The sequence below is a fragment of the Rattus rattus genome, chromosome 14 (assembly GCF_011064425.1).
Source record: "Rattus rattus isolate New Zealand chromosome 14, Rrattus_CSIRO_v1, whole genome shotgun sequence".
In the NCBI taxonomy this organism is placed as follows: Eukaryota; Metazoa; Chordata; class Mammalia; order Rodentia; family Muridae; genus Rattus; species Rattus rattus.
Genome location: NC_046167.1, coordinates 18,462,941 through 18,485,302, shown reverse-complemented (window position 1 = coordinate 18,485,302; position 22,362 = coordinate 18,462,941). Strand labels below are relative to the sequence as shown.

The following is a 22,362-nucleotide window of genomic DNA, read 5'->3' as shown; positions in this document are numbered from 1 at the left end:
ACACCTTTAATCCAAGAGCTTTCTGCTTATTGAAACCAGGATTAGATGAAATCAACCATACATTAAGAGACAGAGCAAGCAACCAGTTGACAGGGAGTGAACATGAAAAAAAAAACATTAAGAGTGAATCTGAAGAACAAAGAGTAACACACACAGGAAGTAGAAGGGAAGAGAAGGACATTCAGATTGAAGGGGGTTTTCTGAGACAACATGGAGGAGCGCTTCCTTTTGAGACAACAGCTGAGGAGGAAGGTCAGCTGGATGCTTCCTCTGACTCTTTGAGCTAGCAGAATTTCACCTCACCTCAGAAGGAGGCTTCATTTCTGCCTCCTGAGTCTTCACTGGTAAAATTGAATGATTGGGATATTGTTTAAAAAAATCTGGTGCCTAATGTAGGAATTGAACCCAGTACCCTCAGATTAACTCCCTCTCAACTGGTTGCTTACTCTGCCTCTTGACCTATGGTTGACTTTATTAATTCCTGTTTACAATCAGCAGAAAGCTCTTTAATTAAAGGTAAGTGTTTTCCAGTAAACAACACAACCTTGGAATTCACAGCCTGATCAAATTTTCTGCAATAAACCTGCATCCAGTATCAAATCATATAATCATAGAAGGGAAACTAAAGATCTTTGGGTAGCTATTAAAGCTCTTAAACTTTTTCCAGAAGGTTCGCTTCCTATTTTTAAATCTGACTTTCAAAACCTTCTTTGTGTTTTGTGCTGACATTTCCACATTTCAGAAACTTTGAAACAAATATTATATTAACTAACTCCATGAGAAACATGCTGCAGAAAAAATAGTCATTTAGTTTCTGAACCGACATGAATGGAAGAGGGAAGAAACTTTGAGTTGAAACACATTGAGCTGAGGTGTTCATCAACATTACTTACAACTCCAGTGGAAGGTATCGAAAATTTCTGTTTAGGCCATCTAGTGTTTTCATGTCCACAGGAGACAACTGAAATTCAAAAACCTGCCAGAAAAGTACAAAGGTTTTAGCATTTGAATGACTCACATATTATGTCTCAAGGGCAATGTAATTAATATGTTCCAGAAAAAGAAGAACGTTGTTTACCAAAACACTCATGGTTAAACAATACCAAGTAAAAATGAAAGAAATTGCTTTTGAGATAATTTAAAGTTTCATAACATCACAGACAAGAGGAAATCTAAAGGGTAGTTTATGAAGGAAAAAAAAGCCGATATCATAAATAGGCTATGGTACATAGTTACCGAGAAATCAAGAACAAATTTAGGAAATACTTCACAAAAATCAGTGTCTGGAATGGGGAGTTAGATTTCTGTAATCCATCTGTAAATTATTAAAATGTAAACAATGCTTTTTTGATGTTCTGCAAGTTAAGACTTATCCAAAATCATATAGAACAAGAGAGCTGGCTTTTAAAGATGTTATTTAAATTTGAAACATTTTTATCGTTAAAATGATTTTCAATATATGCTCACATCTTAAAACATACACGTTGTTAAGTCCTTTAGTATTTTAAAAATATGGAGACAGAGAAAGATGGAGATCGGGACAAGGAAATTTGTCAACAGTTTAAAAACTAATAAATCTACTACATAGCACAATGTGGGTACTGGGTGAGAGTAAATAAAATAATTGAATAGAGAAAAGAACTCACTCATGTAATTACTCTACATGAGTTATTTAAAATTTACATTTATATATTGGTTTATATTTCACAACTCATCACAACTGCATTCTAGAGAACCGTTTAGGGGGAATTAACAAACCCTTGGTAAAATACTGAAGTAGACTCATTTGTCTAACAAGCAAAAGGATGTGATCTCAAACAGGAAGTAAAAGTATGAAGGCTGTAGTAAGTCCTCTTTGTTCATGAGAAGAAATCAAAAATAAACTTGGAAGAAGATAATTCAGCAACCACTTCTGAATTACATAATACATGCCATTGAGACTACAAATGCAGCAGACTGATTATAATCCACAGTTCTTGGTCTGCACGCCATTGAAGTATTCTATCTCCTTCACCCACGGATGTGGTGTCTATTCCTACCCCTTGAAACCTGGCTGCTGTGTAACTTGCACTGGACATTTGAACTTTACAGACCTCATGATGGATCAACTCTGTGTTTGTCATAAACGGTTTCTCATTGCCTTGGTTTAGAGGTAAGTGCTGGAGTAAACTCTGGGAAACATGTCAGTTGTATGAAGTCTATATGAAACCACGGAAGAGCTCAGTCAGTCATCTGAGTTTGAGAGGCTTCATCATCCTGAAAATATGCACAATAGTTCCTCGAAGCTATGTGAAGGGACTCAGTGTAGACAGATAAGTTTCATTAAGTTCAGGCTAAAGTAAGGCAAGTTTTTAAATCAATAGACACTAAGGTAAATAAGAGTTCTATATGTTAAACTTCTCCAGAGAAACTTCCTTTAGGACTATACATGGACTGACCCTGGGCTCCAACCAAATAGGTAGCAATGAATAGCCTAGTAAGAGCACCAGTGGAAGGGGAAGCCCTTGGTCCTGCCAAGACTGAACCCCCAGTGAACGTGATTGTTGGGGGGAGGGCGGTAATGGGGGGAGGATGGGGAGGGGAAGCAAATATAGAAGGGGAGAGGGAGGAGTTAGGGGGATGTTGTCCCAGAAACCAGAAAGGGGAATAATAATCGAAATGTAAATAAGAAATACTCAAGTTAATAAAGATAAAAAAAACCTTCCTTTAGTAACTGCTAATATGTTATACTGTAAAAAAGATACTTCCTTAACATTTTTTAAAAAAGTAAAACTAGGTAAGTGAGTATGACAGTAACATGCAATTAACTGGTATATGTGTGTGTGCATGTATGAATATGCATGTGTATATATGTATGTGTGCATATGTGTTATACATGTATGTATATGAATATTAGATTATTTGAGCAAGCATGGAAATAAGAGTAAACAAAAAGAAATTTCTAGAATCAAAATTAATGAGTCCAGATCCCTCATTTCAGAAAATAAAGAAGTTCATGGAAAGGGCTAGACGGTACTTGGTTGACAATGCAAACCCCTTTCTACATCATCGCCAACACTGAATCTGTCAAGTCATGCTGGAGTTTTATTGGATATTTTAGTATTTACATTTCAAATGTTATCCCTTTTCATCCCCCTCCAATACCCCTTCCTCCCCCCCCCCCGCTTCTATGAAGATGCTCCCACACCTATCACAACACCCTGGCATTCTGCCACACTGGGTAAATGAACCTTCAAAGGATCAAGGACTTCTTCTCCTATTGATGCCAGATAATGCAATCTTCAGCTACACATGCGGCTAGAGCCATGGGTCCCTACATGTGTACTCTTTGGGTGGTGGTTTAGTCCCTGAGAGCTCTGGGGGCTCTGGTCAGTTGAAATTCCTATGGGGCTGCAAACCCCTTCAGCTCCTTCAGTCCTTTCTCTAAGTCCTCCATTGGGCTCCCTGTGCTCAGTCCAATGCTTAGCTGCAATAATCCTCATCTGTATCATTAAGGCTCTGGCAGAGACTCTCAGGAGACAGCCATATCAGGCTCCTGACAGCAAGCACTTCTTGGCATCAGCAATAGTGACTGGGTTTCATGGCTACATAGGAGATCCCCAGATGGGGCAGTCTCTGGATGAAGCCTACTTGATCATGGTGGATGATTGTTTTGATGTGCTCTTGAACTCAGTTTGCCAGAATTTTATTGAGTATTTTTGCGTTGATATTCATAAGGGAAATTGGTCTGAAGTTCTCTTTCTTCGTTGGGTCATTGTGTGGTTTAGGTTTAAGAGTAATTGTGGCTTCATACAAGGAATTTGGTAGCGCTCCATCTCTTTCAATTTTGTGGAATAGTTTGGATAGTATTGGTATGAGATCTTCTGTTAATGTCTGATAGAATTCTGCACTGAACCCATCTGGACCTGGGCTCTTTTTGGTTGGGAGACTTTTAATGACAGCTTCTATTTCATTAGGAGTTATGGGGTTACTTAAATGGTTTATCTGCTCCTGATTTAACTTCGGTAACTGGTATCTGTCTAGGAAATTGTCCATTCCTCCAGATTTTCAAGTTTTGTTGAATACAGGCTTTTGTAGTAGGATCTGATGAGTTTTTGAATTTCCTCTGATTCTGTTGTTGTCTCCCTTTTCATTTCTGATTTTGTTAATTTGGACACACTTTCTGTGTCCTCTCGTTAGTCTGGCTAAGGGTTCATGTTTCCTGGTGATTTTCTCAAAGAACCAGCTTTTGATTCTGTTGATTCTTTGTATAGTCCTTTTTGTTTCTACTTGGTTGATTTCAGCTCTGAGTTTGATTATTTCCTGCCTTCTACTCCTCCTGGGTGTATTTGCTTCTATTTGTTCTAGAGCTTTTAGGTGTGCCATCAAGTTGCTGTTATATGCTCTCTTCTAAGAAGGACTGAACCATCCACATTTTGGTCTTCCTTTTTCTTGAGCTTCATATGGTCTGTGAATTGTTTCTTGGGTATTCTAAGCTTTTGGGCTCCTATCCACTTATCACTGAATGAATACCATGTGTATTCTTTTGTGCTGAGTTAACTCACTCAAGATATTTTCTAGTTCTATTCATTTTTCTAAGAATTTCATGTAGTCATTGTTTTTAATAGCTCCATTGTGTACATTATACCATATTTTCTGTATCCCTTCCTCTGCTGAAAGATATCTGGGTTCTTTCCAGCTTCTAGCTATTATAAATAAGGCTGCTATGAACAGCATGTGTCCTTGTTATATGTTGGATCATCTTTTGGGTAAATGTTGAGGAGTGGCATATTAGGTCCTCGAGTAGTACTGTGTCCAAAAAAATCCCAGGACCAGATAGGTTTAATGCAGAATTCTATCAAAGACTTTCAGTCGATTCCTCTGTCTCCTGTGTGAGATACGTGTCGACCCGGGATCCCGCTAAGACCCGGGATCTCGTTAATAAAGCTACCTCGTGCTTTTACATCAAGAATGGCTACTCGTGATTCCTGGGGGCACCCCACCCCGCGATCGGAGCGAGAGACGCAGTCCCCATTTTGGGGTACGCTCTTTCATTTGGGGGCTCGTCCGGGATCGGAGCGTGACCCCCGGAACCCTGAATGCCACTTGGAGGTACGTTAGTGTGAGTGCTGGAAAGGGGCCGCTGTGTGTGAGTGTGTGTGAATTAAATCCTGTAGTCTGTGTTTTTCGGTACCGGTTTAAGGTCTTAGTGCACTGTCTGGGCAGATGAAGGATTCCTGCCCTGTGCACCAGAGTCTTAGTGCACTGTCTGGGCAGAAGAAGGATTCCTGCCCTGTGCACGGGTGGAAGAAGGATTCCCACCCCGTAGAACAGGCACCTGTGAGTAGATGAAGGATTCCTACTCCGAATAGTCTTTTTTCTTTCTTTTTTTCCTTTTTAGAAAGCGCACAGGGGGACGCCCCAATTGCGCAGGCTCTGGGACGCGTGAGAGACGTTCCGCGAGCCAGCCTTTGTCGGGTCCTGGCTCTGGGACGCGTGAGAGACGTTCCAGGAGCCGTATTTTGTCGGGAGGACCCGGCAACGGACAGTCGAAAAGATCTGACTGTGACTTGACTTTGGAGGTCGCGTTCGGCTGCCTATTTAAGTATAGGCACGGACAAGTGTGCTTAGATGCGTTAGTGTCTGTTGTCTGTATTCTGTTTCTGTGTTTGGTATCCCAGAAGCAGCTAAGGTTAAACTGCAGTTTGGGCCAGGTACTGAAGGTACCAGGCATCTGTGGATAGGATGCTTTGTCTTGGTCTTGTTTGTCTGGATTGTTTTCTGTGGTATGTCCAGTGTCTTTTGGACTTTTGTTTCGTGTTTGAATTTGGACTGACGACCGTGTTTAAAATCTTGGACCGACGACTGTGTTTGAAATCATGAAACTGTTTGCTTTGTTCGTCAAAGAGTTTTACTTGGTCCTGTTGGTGCTTAAGTTAAAAGTTGAAAATAATTTGCTTGAGAGAGATTGTTTTCTGCCAGGAGTTTTATCTTTCTCTCTTGAGCCTCCTCCCCAAGGAGAGATGCCCCAGGTTGGGGGGGCAGAGAAGACCCTAAAATAGTTTCAAAGAACCTACAACAAGCTGTAAAGAATTTTGTTTTGTTTTTGCCAGTCAAAACATTTTCAAAAAATTTAGAATTCAGGCTTTGGCGGTGGCCAAGGTCAGGATTAATGTTTTCTTTTCCATGGGCCCTTTTAAACCCAGTGAGACAGTTTGGTAAAGGGCTGCTACTGAGGTCCTGATAACCCCCAGGTGAATTGGTTACAATTCTTTTGTCAGCTGCTTAGTATCTAGCACCCAGGTTCTAACCATCTCTCCATCCTTTTGTTATTAGTTGTTACTAAAAGCCTAGTGTCATTTGGAAGCTGGTTCTCTTGAGAGGCAAAGCCACGGAGCTGACACTGAAGAGAGATACTCCTTGAGGGAAAATCTAAGCTTGTGCTTATTTGTACAATGGCCTCTTTGGTCCAAGAAGGCCTCCTGGTTTAGCTCTGTGACTAAATGCTGTTTGCCCTCTTCACGAGATTCTCTTGTTTTCTCACCATCCCATTTGAGATGCTTGTTAGTAACTGTTAGAGGTCTTCTTTACCACTGAGGAAAGACGGAATCCTACTGGAGACCAGAAAGAAGGTTCCAACACGGATAGAAGGCCCTCACTTCTGCCTGCTCTCTTCAGACGCCTGAAGGTAGGGAGTGCCAGGTCTGCCGCCAGGCTCCAAGGGTGGGTCTCTGAGGGGCTGGAAAATGCCCCACCAATCTGGCTAAGATAAGGAAAAGATATGAAGAGAAAGTTACAGAAACTTGAAGGGTTAAGCTAAGTTGCTGAGAGTTAGTATAAGTTGGAAAGAGAAAAGAAGGTAAAAAGAGCAGAAAGCTAGGGAAGAAAGGAGACAAAAAGAAGAGGAAGCTAGAGAGCTAAAGAGAGATAAAAGACAAGAGAGGAACATATACTGGCCACAGTAGTTAGGGAACCTAGGAAGACAGTACCTGGCAACAGAAGAGAATTCCTGGCTAAAGATCAGTGTGCCTAATGCAAAGAAAAAAAGACACAGGGTCAGGGACTGCCCCAGAAAGAACAAGAGGGGACACTGGATAGCCTCTCGGTCCTGGAGTGCTGGCTATGTGCAGAGATAGGAGGGAAGCCTGCCCAGTTGTTTTATGGATACAGGGACCCAATGCTCTGTGCTCCTATGCTCCAGTGGGCCAGTATCCAAAGACCTTGGGTACAAGGGCCTACTGGCAACGAACAATACTTATGGACTGCCCGAAGAACAGTGGACCTTGGCGTGGGCCGGGTAACCCACCCACCTAGTTCATGGTCATCCCTGACTGCCCCTATCCCTTGCTCATGAGAAAATTGCTCTCCAAAATGGCTTGCGTGGGCTGAAATGGCTGGGTGAGGCCATGTGTATGCATATCTGCAGACTGTGAATGTGGAGCTTAAGACCTGTCTCAGTGCACCAGTACCTGATGCTGGGAGATGTGTGGCTTAGTCCTGTTCTGCCTGGAACATATCACTCCTGCCAGCCGGGCACTAACAATTATCACCCAATCCAGGACTTAAACTGTGATAGAGTGGCTGATGTTTTGCCTTTGAATAGAACGTCCCAAAAGATGGGACCACTAGTCAGCTGCCATGGACTAGATTCTCCACTGGTTGGGGACAATCTGGTCACCTTGCTGCCCAATCCTGACCTGGAGCCACTGCAACACGAGTGTCAAGCACTGTCAGAAGCCCATGGGTGGAGGAAGGACCTCTGTGACTGGCTGATTGACCCCTGCTGAAAGCCGAGGACCTTGTCTACAGACGGGAACAGTCCTCTTCATGAATGAAGGTCAGAGACAAGTGAGTGCTGCCATGGTGGACAACACAATGTCATCTGGGATGGCTGAACCTCAACCCCCCAGTACATCAGTGCCGCAGATGCCTTTGCCATCTCTTGAATGCCCTGGTGAAGTCAACAACTGTGAGTACTATTCATTGCTCAGGATATCAGGAGGGAAGAGATTCAGTGGCATTGGGCAGTAACAAAGCAGATAAAGTGGCTCAGGAAATGGCTATGCAGGAGCCTATCCTGGTTACAGGCCTACAAGAGACAGCCACTGGGAACTGGGATTGGACTAAGGGATGGCCTCACTTAGAATGTACAACAGAAGAAAAGGCCCAAATTGCTTAAAAGATAAAGGACAGTGGCACACTTGAGGGGAAAGCTATACTCCCCAGAGAACAAAGAAAAGACTCACTTTGCCAAATACAGAAATGGACTCATTTAGGAGATAAAAAGTTTGTCCAAGTAGTTAAGGTGTATGTAATAGACTTTAAGATTTTTGCCAGAGAGACAGTAGAAAATATAAGGTATGTCAATAAGTGAATGCTTAGCAAGCAAACAGGGCAAAGAGACCTAGAGAGTTTAGTAAAAAGTCGAAGTGAACTTCACTGAGATAAAACCAGAAAAATATAATCACAAGTATCTCCTAGTGCTTGTAGATACTTTTTCAGGAATAGATAGAGGCTTTCCTCACCAAACGAGAGACGGCCTCTGCAATCATCAAGAAGATACTGGAAGAAATCTTCCCCAGGTCTGGAATGCCCAAGGTAATCTGGTCAGACAACGGCCCTACTTTTGTTGCCAAGGTAAGCCAGGGTGTGGCCAAGTATTTAGAGGTCGATTGGAAATTACATTGTATTTACAGACCTCAAAGTTCAGGACAGGTAGAGTAAATAAATAAAACTCTAAGAGAGACCCTGACCAAATTAAATTGACCATGGAGACTGGCGCAGACTGGGTGACACTCCTTCCCTCTTGCTCTCTTCAGAGCAAGAAATATCCCTTACCGATTCAGCCTTATCCCCTTTGAGATCTTATATGGGACCTCAGCTCCCCTGACTGTATTAGATGATGTTACTGAACCAACATGTCATAGTCATAATGATTTGTATATCAGGCTAAAAGATCTACAGGTGATACAGAAAGAAATCTGCTCACAGCTGACAGCAGCCTATGCCCCGGAGACCCCTGAGACATCCCATCAGTTCCAGGTCGGAGACTGCAGCTACACTGAGCCCAGACATTCGAGCCTCGCTGGAAAGGACTGTACCTGGTGCTGCTGACCACCCTGACAGCTGTCAATTCTCAGCCCTCACCAGCCGTGTACTAGCTGTTGGGGCTGAGAGCTGGGACCTAGAGGGAAATTCAGTCATGTTTATCCTGGGTTCTATCAAGATAGGTGTGGGGATAGGCTTGATTTCCATTACAAATGATGTAACATTGAATATATTAGTACTCCTAACACTTCTTGGGAATGTGCCTCAGGGATCACAATCTGTATAAGTTTAGAAGTTCTAAAAGCTAGTCATGACCTTGGTGTGTAGGTTTAGATAGTGTCCAGATTGGAATCCTGATGCTAAAGACTTAGTAAGACACAAAAAAGGAGTTGAGAATTACTTAGGGCTAAGGCTATCTAGCTGCAAGAGCAGCACAAGGACATCTGCTGTTGCAATGCAAGGCTTATAGAGAATTCAGAACTGCCATTCAGGAGTAATTAAAGACTCCATGAATAAACTTAGAGAAAGGTTAGACAAAAGGCAGACAGAGAAGCGCATCAGGGATGGTTCGAGAGCTGGTTTGGTAGATCTCCTTGGATGACTACTCTGGTATTTTCCCTTATGGGACCCTTCTTAGTTTTGCTTCTGCTTCTGACTATAGGTCCATGTGTGTTAGAGAAACTAATTAACAGGTTTGACTCCTACAAAAAGATAGAGACGCTCAACAAGGTTGGTTTGAGTCTTGGTTCACACGGTCTCCCTGGATGACTACCCTACTCTCTGCTATATGGCTGGGCCATTACTAATAATTTTCTTGGTTTTAGTTTTTGGACCCTGCGTGACAAACAGGTTAATTGCTTTTGTTAAAAATTGAGTGGGTGCTGTGCGGTTGATGGTTCTGAGACAACAGTACCAGTCAGTTAGGACAACTGGTGAGACCAAATACGAGACTTGATATCAAAATTCTAAGATTAGAATTACTTAGTAGAAGAAGAGGGAAATGAAAGGAAAATTATACAGATTTAAGGTTTAAAAATATGAAGTTAAAAGAAAATTCAGACTCAGGACTAAACACTGTGAAAAGCAAGTCCAGGCAGCCCCGCCCTGCCGCTAGGACTAACACACCATAAAGATAAAGAAAAGGATTGCGGGAACCAGCCCGAGTTATCAGGACTGACTCAAACCATCTGGCAGGAGGGCACCTCCCCCAGCTTACTCAGAGTCACACCTTAACCAGATGTCCTTCAAACCCTGATACGCCCCTAGCTTCTAAAATCCTGTACGCTCCAGTCAATACGTACTCTCCTGCTGTGCTGTAAGCTCACTGCCATGTTTAAATGAGCCAATCACCTATAGCCGCGCCAGAAATTAGCCAATTGTGTGTAACCGCGCCAAACCCCCTAACCTCCCCTATATAAACCCCCGAGTTTGGAGGCTCGGGGTCGATTCCTCTGTCTCCTGTGTGAGATATGTGTCGACCCGGGATCCCGCTAAGACCTGGGATCTCGTTAATAAAGCTACCTCGTGCTTTTACATCAAAAAAAAAAAAAAAAAAGACTTTCAAAGAAGACCTAATATCAATGCTCTTCAAATTATTCCACAAAACATAAACAGAAGGAACACTACCCTATTCTTTCTGAGAAGCCACAATTGTGCCTACATCTATATCAAAAACCCTACAAAGAAAGAGAACTTCAGACTCATTACCCTTATGATTATCAGTGCAAAAATACTCAATAAATTTCTTGCATTCCAAATTCAGGAACACATCAAAATGATCATTCACCATGATTAAGTAGGTTTCATCCTAGGGATGCAGGGATGGTTCAATATATGGAGATTAGTCATGTTGGATTTATGTCATAGACAAAACATTTCTCAATGCATTTGAAAACTCACATGCCTAGGAAAGGGTAGAAATATGAGCTTGATATCAGAAATGTCTTGATAGATTTGGAGGAAGCAAGAATATGGAAGATACTGTATAAGAACACTAAGGAGCAGAGCTCATCACCTGCAAATTCTCTCTCATCTCATTCTCTTTGAAACTCTGGGCAAGGGGCACCACCCCACGCTGAAACAGGTACCGAAGGGCAATCAAGGCAGGGCTTCGCTTGTTCTTTTTAGCCACATCACAGAGAATTGGATCATCCAAGAGAACGGGGGAGTTCTGGTCCACCCTAGAAGGAAAAGAGGAATTAGCTCACGAGGTCAAGCGTTTGGTTATATTACAATACTTCAAAGCACAGTAGAGGCCCATTCTAGCCTGGGAATGATGGTTATACATATGGTTATGTCTATCTTCGTCAACTGGAGAAAATCTAGAATCATCTAGAAGATGAGCCTCTGGTGAAACTTATGAAAAACTGATATGGGAAGACATATTAATTTTGCCTTGGATCATTCCCCTGAGCAGGGGATCCCAGACTGTATAAAGGGAGAAAGTGATGTGAGTCTTGGTGTTCATCATTCTTTGCTTCTTGATGCTAAGGAGAAGTGGTCACCTGTTTCAAGCTCCTGATACCTTGACTTCCTGGCTTTATGGTCTGTGCCCTTGAATTGTGAACCATAAGTCCTTTCTCCCTTAAGTAGCTTTTGTCAGAGTATTTTATCAGAGCAACAGGAAAAGAAACTAAGATACTGCTTCACAAGGTTATTCTAAAGAAAGATCCCCATCTCCCTGGGAACTGAGTGCTGAGGTACTAATTAACAGTCCTCCTTCAGATTTACTGTTTGTAACTGATTACCATTCTTTATATCGCTGGGTTCCCAGAGCGCCGTAGGCAACGAGAACAATGTCTTTTGATTTGCAGTAATCCAGTAGCTTACTCTGGTTCAAATAAAGATGACATTCAACCTACCATAGAACAAATAGGATATATCATATCAGATTTGATCAAATGCTTGTCCAATGATGAATATAAATGCTTAAGTCAATAAAGTAGAATAAGAAAATTATATGTGATTTCACAAATGAATTAAGAATATCAAACTGTTGTAATTTTTTCCTGAATACGAAAGAACTAATTTGGGAATATTCTTCTGATAACATTTGACTGGGCAAGTTTTTGTGTCAAAAAAAAATGATTAGTAGATAGCAAGAAGGATCGTTGAGTAAAGATGCCAGCTCCTTAGCCTATTAAAATCCTGAGGATGGACCACAATAAGATGGCAAGAAGCATAAATTCTATGCGAGTCCTGGCCACTGACTAATTTTTGTCTTCACCCCTTTTTTTCAATAAACTATCCCATATCTACTCACTCTATTTATTTCAAGGAGAATTTCACTTTCCCCACCCTCAACTTCTGCCTGATGGACCAATGCTAAAATTGTCTATCAGTTGGGTACCATAGTATATCTCCATTTTCACCAATACTCTAAGAGTCCAAGGTTAAATTCAGAATTTCCCATGGCTTCAAAACAATGAGGCTGCTCTTAGAAACTCTTTTCTACAAGATGGACACTTGGACATAGGGGAACTAAATGGGCATCAGTAGTACAGAAGTGAGGAAAAGCCTGCAGGATGGAGAGGGAAAGCAAATCCTCACCTGGTTGCAGACAGGTTTGTACTTCAGTCCTGGCTTGTTTAGGAGTCGCTCCAGCTGCTTGTGGTTAAAGTTGGACACCCCAATGGACTTGACCAACCCTGCATCCTTACACTTCTCCAACATCTGGTGAGGAGAAGGGGCATAAATGGTCATCCCTATGATTGACTACATGGATATAAAGAGAATATTGACCAGTTACAGGAAAAATTAGCCAGACCTACACATATTATTCAGTGGCAGAACAGTTTGCCAGTGCATACAAGACCCTAAGTTGATCACAGGCACTAAAGCTGGGAGGAGTGTATTGCCCAGTTGATCAGTGGATTTAAATCCAAAGAAGTCAAGATAAGGATGATAATGAAGCAGAAGATTGACTGATGAGAATTTCTGTAACTTCACTAGAAAATCAAGGATATTCCTACATAACGTGACAAAATACCCTTATGCCTCATGTCCTTTATCCATGTCACCTAATTACATTTTAGTAATGCATTCTTCCCCTCCCACTCCAGCAAATATCTATGAGTAAAAATGAGCTTCTACACACCAAGAAAGATGATCTGCTTCTCTCTTCCTCTGTTTTCTTTACTGTTGTTTTGAAAAGTACTCACCTCCCATGTGTCACAGAAATCCACAGTATCCAATATAAATGTCCCTTTTTCATCTAATGGAGATTCATCAACACTTGACTGAAAGAGAAGCAACTTAAAACAGTCTCGCGAAACATGTATCTTGTCTACAGTAATGTGTTGAAGACTATCTTGGAGCAGCTGGCAAGATCATTCAGTGACCACTGGCTGCTCTTTCAGAGGACCTGGGTTCAATTTCCAGAACCTACATAGTTGGTCACAATTCTCTGTCATTCCAGTCTCATGGGACCCAGTGCCCTCTTCTGGCTTTCACATGCCCCAGGCATGCACATAGTGAACAGAAATACACACAGGTAAAACACCCATTCACAGTAAACTAAAATATGCTTATTAAAAATTTTAAAGAATGTCTTGGAAATAAGACAATAAGCAGCCATAAGTGAGTGAGGCATCAGTCTGTATACTGTGTTAAAAACTGATATGCACGTAGAGTTGCATTATCTTTGGAAGCCTGGTCTGCTGCATTCACTTAAATTATCTGGATGAATAACTAAATATTTTCTTTCTTGTAATAATTTTAATTTTGAAACTGTAATACAGTTAAATCATTCCCCCTTTCCCTTTCCCTTTCTCAATCCCACCCTACATATTTTATTTGCCTACATATGTCCTTGAATCCCTCATATTCACAGTCTCTATTTCTTTAATTGTTACACATACACATACAAGTACACTCACTTATATGTTACTAAGCTTCTGAGTAAGTGTGTATGTGGATATGTATTCCCTATATCTAAATATTTCCAAGCAATGAAAGTTGACCTTGTAGTTGACTTATATTGTTTCTTTTGGGAAAAAAGGCTTCATATTACCTGGGAAACCCAATCATTCTACGGCCTTGACCTACGACAAGAATTTATATCAATCCTGTCCCAGAATAAGTAATGAATATGAACAAATGTGGGCCCAGGTACAGATATGTGAGCCAAGAATGGTCAATCGGAACTGTACACAAATTTGATTTAAGTAAGAAAAGATGCTAAGAAGCTATGAAATGTCTGTGATCTTGAAGCTGAAACTGTATTGAGGCCACTTTTACCACTAAGAGAGAAAAATGGGGGAAAACGCTAAACAAACACCTAGTAATACAAATGGAAAATACATGTAAATACAAGTTTTCCTGGAAGTTCATTTTAATCTGTGATTCTGACATTGCTTTGTCATGTCAATTTGTAATCCAATAAAACCTTTGGGGAACCTTCTCAGAAATTGAGTAACATATAAGTTAACTTTTATGAAGTTATAGTAGAAACCCATCTCAACCACCCATAAAAATGATATCCCTGTTCCTATCCAAGGACATGTACATTTGACAATACAAATCCCCTACCTTTATTGGCACTGGGTTATGTATAAGGAAAAGATCAACATAATCCAGTTGAAGGTTTTTCAGTGATTTTTCCAAAGCAGGTCTGACCATCTCTGTTCGAAGGCAACCCCACCAAAGCTACACATATTGAAGAAGAGAAGTTATGCTGGATTAATATACTACCCAAATAATCATAGTTATTTATCCTAATGCTGAATTTTTTTGTACTTGAAGGAAAGTTATAAGCATTCCTTTAAACTCGGTGTTTACTCTACTCTTCCTTAACAATGAGAACTCAGCTATAGTTTGGGGCTTAATGTTAGCTCATTTATTAAACAATGACAAAATTACTCAAGAAACAATATAATACTAATAAAGTAATGCCCAATAACTAAATTATTGTCATATAGAATTAAATCTGCCTTTACTTTCCTTTACCCATTTATGCAATTGACATTTTTAACCAATGTCTGATACAGTAAAATAATTTTTGCTGCCTTACAATATTTCAATAATTTGCATGCTTGCATACTATACCTTTGTAGTGATGAACATGTCTTCTCTCTTTACAACCCCAGCTTTAATCTTGCTTTGAATGGCCTGTCCTATCTCCTCTTCTACTTGGTATGCAGAGGCCGTATCAATGTGGCGGTACCCAACATCTATAGCTAGGTGTGCCGCCTCAAGCGACTTACTCTTGGGAACCTAGGGGAGGAATCAAAGAAGGTATTTAGAGATGCATGTTCTGAGAGCCACCTCAAAGGAAGCCTAGATGGGAGTTAACTATACTAGAAAGAATTTTGTCTTCCAAACTCATCCTAAGATGACTAGAAAGAGCCTAGCACCCTGATCTTTCATTCCTACTTCCTATTCTATAAAAGTGAAATGTCTCAGTCAGCCACACCCTTGCAAACAACTATGGGAATCTTAGTTGAGACCCCTAGTACTCTTGAAAATCAGAGTAAGGCCTGCAGTCCTGTGCTTGAGGAGGCAGCAACAGGGTGAGCCCTGGAGTTCACTGGCCTGCCAGCATAGCTAACTCAGTGATTTACAGACTCAGTGAGTGACCCTGCCTCACACATATAAGGTGAGAGCAATGGAGGATGGCTTTGATATCTAACATCCTCATACATTGTTCACAAGCATATGAACACATATACAATCATACAAAACTTACAAGGGGTTTAAAAAGTCAATCAGAGTAGCTTTTGTGATAATTTTAAGAATCTCTACAGTTATCTTTTCACGATAAAAGACAGTGATTAAAGTTTTGGTTTCTACCCCTATTACTGGACCCAGCCCTGATGTATCCAAGAATAAGGCCATTCTGTAAATGATCAGCCTGAGGCTTCAGTAGTGGCCTTGACCTGTTCCTGTTTTTTTGTTTGTTTGTTTGTTTGGTTGGTTGGTTGGTTGGTTGGTTGGGGGTTTTTTTTTGTTTTTTGTTTGTTTTTTTTTTTGTGCAACTTTGCAAAATTCACAAATCCTGTTTATATCTCCAGATTATTCTGGAGACTAACAGGAAGGAGATGGACAAATTTGAAGTCAAGGGGAAAGTCCTCTAGCATACAGTTAAAACGTCTAAGGAGGACTAGAAAATAAAAAAGTCCTTTCAGGTTAGCAAACATTCCACCATGATGTTTTTCGTACTGAGGACAACCATGCTCTATATCCACCATACACTAAAGAATACAAATAATTCACAATTATCTTTACTAGGTCCTCATTCTCTCCATCATAATGATGCACTATAAATACCAGTAAGCTTCCACAGTTGAGAGTTAGACATTGGAGACCTACTTAGCCCTGGCAGAACCTGAACTGTGAGATGCTGATATTTACACCAAAACAAACCAAAGTATTTCTCAAACATTTGCTTCATGCATTCGTCTAAAGCAGCAGTTCCCAACCTTCCAATGCTGCGACCCTCTAAAACACTTCCCCATGTCATGGTGATTCCCAGTCACACAATGATTTTGTTTCTACTTCATGACTGTAATTATGCTACTATTATGTAGTATAAGGTAAATATCTGATAATGAGGATATCTTATATGCAACCTCTGTGAAAGTCCAAAGGGTTTGCAACCCACACTTGAGAACCACTGATCTACAGGAAGCCACCCTGAGATACATGTTCATTTCCAGCCTCTTGCCTTTTTGCAATGAAAAATGGTGTCATAAATTGTGGACAAAACAGAGACTCCCCTGTGATACTGTAGCCAAGAATGCTGATAGGCAATCTGGTGACTTTCTATGAAGCTGTGAAACATGGGCATAGGAAAATCATAGTGTCTGGAATTGTTAGGTCATGGGTCTGTCCCTTTAAGCCCAGAGCTCACAGCCAAGTTCACTCTTAGAGCAGGCAGGCCCCAAATGAGAACAGTAAACTCACAGGCAGGCCAAGGATAGAAAAGTAAATCCAAGGAAAAAAACACAGCCACATCCTGCCAAACCCAAATTCCCTAGCTCACAGCCAAAATAACATGGAAGAAAAACAAACTTTCTTCCTGTCCTTGAGGTCACTGACTGAATTATAACTAATGTCCCAATGCCACTGAGGCATGTACCCTGTACCTCCATTATATGCTGAACTAGAACGCACCATCAGAGAAAATGTTTTAAGAGTTTGGCCTTGGGGTTGGGGATTTAGCTCAGTGGTAGAGTGCTTGCCTAGCAAGCGCAAGGCCCTGGGTTCGGTCCCCAGCTCCGAAAAAAAGAAAAAAAAACAACAACAACAACAACAAAAAAAAAAAGAGTTTGGCCTTCCCTTTGTTCCCCATTAAGCTGACTCACCAGGAGCAGGGATCTTTCCTTAGAGAAGAGCAGGCATGAATATAGATCCTGTTCTTCTGCCTAAATCCTGATGCTCCCTACCTAGGGAGCCAGCTCAGTCTCCTACCCACAGCCACCAATCGCAGCTCTTGCTGTAAGCTCTATTTAACAAGAATAATCAACAAGTCGGGACACAATCAGACATGATGCAGAGCAAACCTAAGTATCTCCTCTCTTGTAAATGGCTTAGCTTTAACCTGGAGATACTGAGAGTCCTGTATTCTTACCTCCTTGGGTTTATAGGTGCCAAAGCCCAGGGCAGGAATGAAGTGGCCATCATTTAGTTTGACACAGTGCTGTTTGGAGCTCATTGTCTCTCCCTCCCCTGGCTAAGCGTGTCCTGAATCTTCTGGTGCCCTGAAGGGGAAGTGGATAAACGTCATATATCAACTTCCTGTCTAATGCTTAACAAGTGACACGACCTTTCTGGAAGTTAGCCATGCCTGCTCACTGGCTAATGTTTAACCATCTTTATTCCATAGCTAATGATTAATCAGTGCTACTGTCTGGCTAATGGTTAACAGTACTGTTGTATGCCTACTGTTTGAATACTGCGATTGTCTGTCTAATAGCCAACAGAAGAGAGGAGTCAGAAATTTAAAGCAGTATTCCACATGTAAGAAGTCACTTATTCTCATATGAAGGATGAACTTCAAATAATGTACTATATAATGATAAAGCATTTGCTTTCTGTGGTTTTTCTCCTCTTTATTTCATATATTATATATTATTAGAGAAGAGATTGGTTGAATAATTTTAAACTGAAGACACTCATTTTCATTTGGCCATGATGAAGCCTCTACTTGATCATGCATCACTGAAAATAATGAGGTACTGCATGCTATATAAACATGAAGAACATAGAAAGCCACAACTGAGAACTTAAAGTGACAAGGACACAAACCACCCACACATATTTCGACCCAAAATTTGTCCTGTTTACAAGAAATGCAGGGATAAAGATGGAGCAAAACCTGAGGGGCTGGCCAACCAATACCCAGCCCAACTTGAGTCCCATCCCATGGACAAGCATCAATCCTTGACACTATTTATGATGTTTTGTTATGGTTGCAGACAGAGGGCTAGCGTAGCTGTCCTCTGAGAGGCTCCATCCAGCATCTGACTAAAACAGGCGCAGAGACCCATAGCCAAACATTGAATAGAGCTCAGGGAATCTTATGGAAGAGTTGAGGGAAGGATTGAGAGCCCTGAAGAGGGTAGAAACCCTATAGGAAGACCAATAGAGTCAACTAAAGTGGACCTTTGGGGGCTCTCAGAGACTGAACTATCAACCAAAGAGCATACTCAGGCTCTACCTTGCACAGCCCCTCACACACACACACACACACACACACACACACACACACACACACACACACACACACACACACACACGTAGTAGAAGCACAGCTTGGGTTTCATGTGGGTTCCCCAATAACTGAAGTGGAGGGCTTTCCTTAAAACTGTTGCCTGTCTGTAGAGTCTGTTCTGCTAACTCTGCTACCTTGTCTAGCCTCATGGGAGAGGATGTACCTAACACTGAAGAAACTTGATGTGCCAGGGTAAGGGAATAACCAGGATACCTCCCCCAGAAGAGAATGGGAGTGGAGGAAACAGTGTAAGGGGAGACAAGGAACAGTGGCGATCAGGGTATAAAGTGAATAAATTAATTAATTAATGGGAAAAATATCTCATGAACTGAATTTAGTGTTCTCAGAATTTTATTTAACAAAAAGAGGCCAACAATTAAAATTGAAATGGTTGATCTTTTTTAAATTTCTCACTGTAAATTTTTTCTATTGTCATTGTCACAATTGTAATCCTGAAATACATATGTAAAGGGGATAGCACAGACTAGTGCTTAGTGGTTGATAAAGGATTAGCAGCTACTGGATTTATTTATTTTGCAACATGCAACATGACTTAAACATTACTAACACATTTATTTCTTAGGTCAGTTTACAATATTTGTTCCAAATTTTAAATACTTTTGTATATATGCTGGGTGTACCAGAAGAATGTGTACAACCACTTGAGGATGTAGTAACCCACATTCATGTGAAACCTAGCTTTTTATATGTATATGGTTGCTGGGATACAGACACTGGTCCCATGACTTCAAGCAATCACTCAACCACTGGGCCATTTCTCCAGTCCCTAATTTTAGATAACTATAAATAAGATGTTAAAATGCAGATCAATAGTTTATGTCCTTGTTCAACATTCATAAAAGGTCTAATGTGAAAATGATCAAATTTTCAATGATCAGATTTAGAGTGGGAGAATAAATTTAACATATTAATGAGATAGATTCTTTTATTCAAGTAAACCTAGAATATATGGACTTCCACTAAAGCAGAACATGAGTCTAGAATACATGATAATTTTTAATGTCATATTGATTTCAAAGAAACAGTTACTGTGATTTATAATTTTTCTGTATGCTTTCCAATATTCTAAAATTAATGTTTATCATTTTGGAGTCTGAAGAATGAGTTAACTAAGAAGTATATAAGAGGACAGAAGAGATTGCTTGACTCCTAAGAGAATCATCTCCTTTTCCAGTGGACCAAGCTTTGATTCCAGAAACTTCTTGGTGGGTCACAAAGTTCTGTTATACATGGATCTAATGCCCTCTTCTGACCTCCATGAGCACTACCTGCATGTGGTTGACAGACCAAGCAGGCAAAATATCTGTGTACGTAAAAACACAAAAACCCACCCACAAAACCATCAACCCTCAATTTGTTGTGCCTACAAGAAGTGTAGGGACAGAGATGGAGCAGAGACTGAGGGAATAGCCAAGCTAAAACAGCCCAGCTTGAGACTCAATTGGACAAGAATCAATCCCTGACTATTGATAATACTCTGTTATCCTTTCAGACAGAAGCCTAGCATAAATGTCTTCTGAGAGACTTCACCCAGCTTGGAGCTCAGGGTTTCTAGTGGAAGAGTTGGGGAAAGGATTAAGAGACCTAGAGGGGATCAGGACTCCACAAGAAGACCAACAGAGTCAAATAACCTAAACCCTTGGGCATTCCCAGAGACTGAACCACCAACCAAAGAGTGAGCCTGGCTCAGACCTATACCCTTGCACATATGTAGCAGAGGTGCAGCTTGGTCTTCATGCAGCTTCCCAACAACTGGAGCCAGGGCTGATCCTAACTCTCTTGCCATGGATCCCATTCCCCTAATTGGGCTGCCTTGTCTGGCTTCCTTGGGAGAGGATGTGTTTAGTCTTGCAGTGACTTTATGTGATAGGGTGGGTTGGGTCCTACTTTCTCAGGAGAGAAAGTGATGAAGAATAGAGGGAGGGGTTCTATGAAGGGGGACTGGGAGGAGGAGGCAGGTTGTGATCAGGTTGTAAAGTGAATAAATAAATTAATGAAAATAAATAAATTATAGTATTTTAAAAGAAATATAAAAAAGTATCAGTTATATTTCATTTGTTCCTAGCTTCTTTTGTGCAACATATCTGTGAGATCCATTAATGTGACTTAATGTACTTGCAGTTCATTCTATCAATTGCTTAGCAATGTTGCATTTGTTTACATGAATGCCACATATTATTTGGACCTTCCCTTGCTGGTGGAAATTTAAGCTATTCCACTTGCAACATACATGAAAATCCTCTTTAATGGTATAATGATATATCTTTTGATTGTCTTTGGACAGATGAATAGATATATAAATGATAGCATAATAGGTAGATACTAGGAGATATGATAGAAATAGATGATAGATGAGAGAGAGAGAGAGAGAGAGAGAGAGAGAGAGAGAGAGAGATGACAGGTAGGTAGGTAGGTAGGTAGGTAGGTAGGTAGGGTATGGTTTTAGTAGAAGTTGATGTGAATATTCATTATCTCCTAGAGAAGTCAATCTTAAATGTTATTACCAAAGGCCACACACTCCAGACCACATGGTTCTGTGCTACTAATTACAATATGGTGAATGTGAAGAGCTTCAATAAATAAAGAATCAGATAGTGAAAACTGGAACAGATTTGTCCAGGTGAGACAAGACTTCAATTTTCTCATGTGGGAGCATGTATCATGTCCGATTCACAGCCTCTCCTCCATGTGAGAAAGGAGAGTACTACAGTTAGGATCTATGTTGAAGACCCTGCGGGAGCTGGCTTTTATACTTACACTGCTTGGTGACTCCCAGATAATCCCAACCCTTTTGGGGTTGGGTGATTCCTTTACTTAGCTAAGAATATTAAGGATTCTGACTCTTCCCTATATGAACCTTCTCAATGAATACTTGTGTGTTTTCTTACACCAGAAGAAAAGGAGAATAAACATAACTTATCAACATAGTTGATATGTGAGAGGTGTGTTTTCTTACTTTTTTAAAAATTATTCCTTAATCTATTTTTATTTTGTAATCCAGATGTTTCCCCCCTCCTGGTCCACCTTCTGACAGTTCCTCATCCCACACCTACTCCCTGCCATCTCCAAGAGGATGTCCCCACCCAGCCCAACTTCACCTGACCTCTCCTATTCCTGGAGCCTCAAGTCTCTCTAGGGTTAGGTGCTTCTCTCGCTGAGGCCAGATGAGCCAGTCCTCTGCTGTATATCTGTCAGGGGCTTCATATCAACTAGTATATGCTGCTTGGTTGGTGGCTCAGTGTCTAAGAGATCTCAAAGGTCCAGGTTAGTTAAGACTGCTGGTATTCCTATGGGGTCACTCTCCTCCAAGACGTCTTCCAATCTTTTTCTAATTTAACCACAGGGGTCTCTGGCTTCTGTCCATTGGTTGAGTGTTAGTATCTGCATCTGACTATTTCAGCTGTTTGTTGGGTCTCTTAGAGGGCAGCCATGCTAGGCTCCTGTGTATAAGCACAACATAGCGTCAGTAAGAGTGTCAGGACTTAGAGCCTCCCCTTGAGACAGATCACAATTTGGGGCTGTCACTGGACCTCCTTTTCCTCAGTCTCTTCTCCATTTTTGTCCCTGCATTTCCTTCAGGTAGTAACAATTTTAGGTCAGAG

General features: G+C 41.0%; 1 protein-coding gene and 1 long non-coding RNA gene across 2 annotated transcripts; one reads left to right on the top strand and one right to left on the bottom strand.

The window, feature by feature from the left end:
* Positions 1 to 889: 889 nt before the first annotated feature.
* Positions 890 to 17,754, bottom strand: LOC116883953 (aldo-keto reductase family 1 member C13-like). The gene is made up of 8 exons (XM_032885199.1): positions 17,597 to 17,754; positions 15,073 to 15,240; positions 14,557 to 14,673; positions 13,188 to 13,265; positions 12,577 to 12,699; positions 11,775 to 11,884; positions 11,042 to 11,207; positions 890 to 976 (listed from the first exon to the last, which is right to left on the bottom strand). Exons 1-8 carry the CDS (start codon positions 17,678 to 17,680, stop codon positions 890 to 892), a joined length of 933 nt encoding a protein of 310 aa, XP_032741090.1. The 5' UTR covers positions 17,681 to 17,754.
* LOC116883840 lies at positions 6,527 to 9,513 on the top strand. The gene is made up of 3 exons (XR_004385796.1): positions 6,527 to 6,667; positions 7,539 to 7,948; positions 8,470 to 9,513. It is a non-coding gene; the product is annotated as an uncharacterized LOC116883840 (long non-coding RNA).
* Positions 17,755 to 22,362: the final 4,608 nt, after the last annotated feature.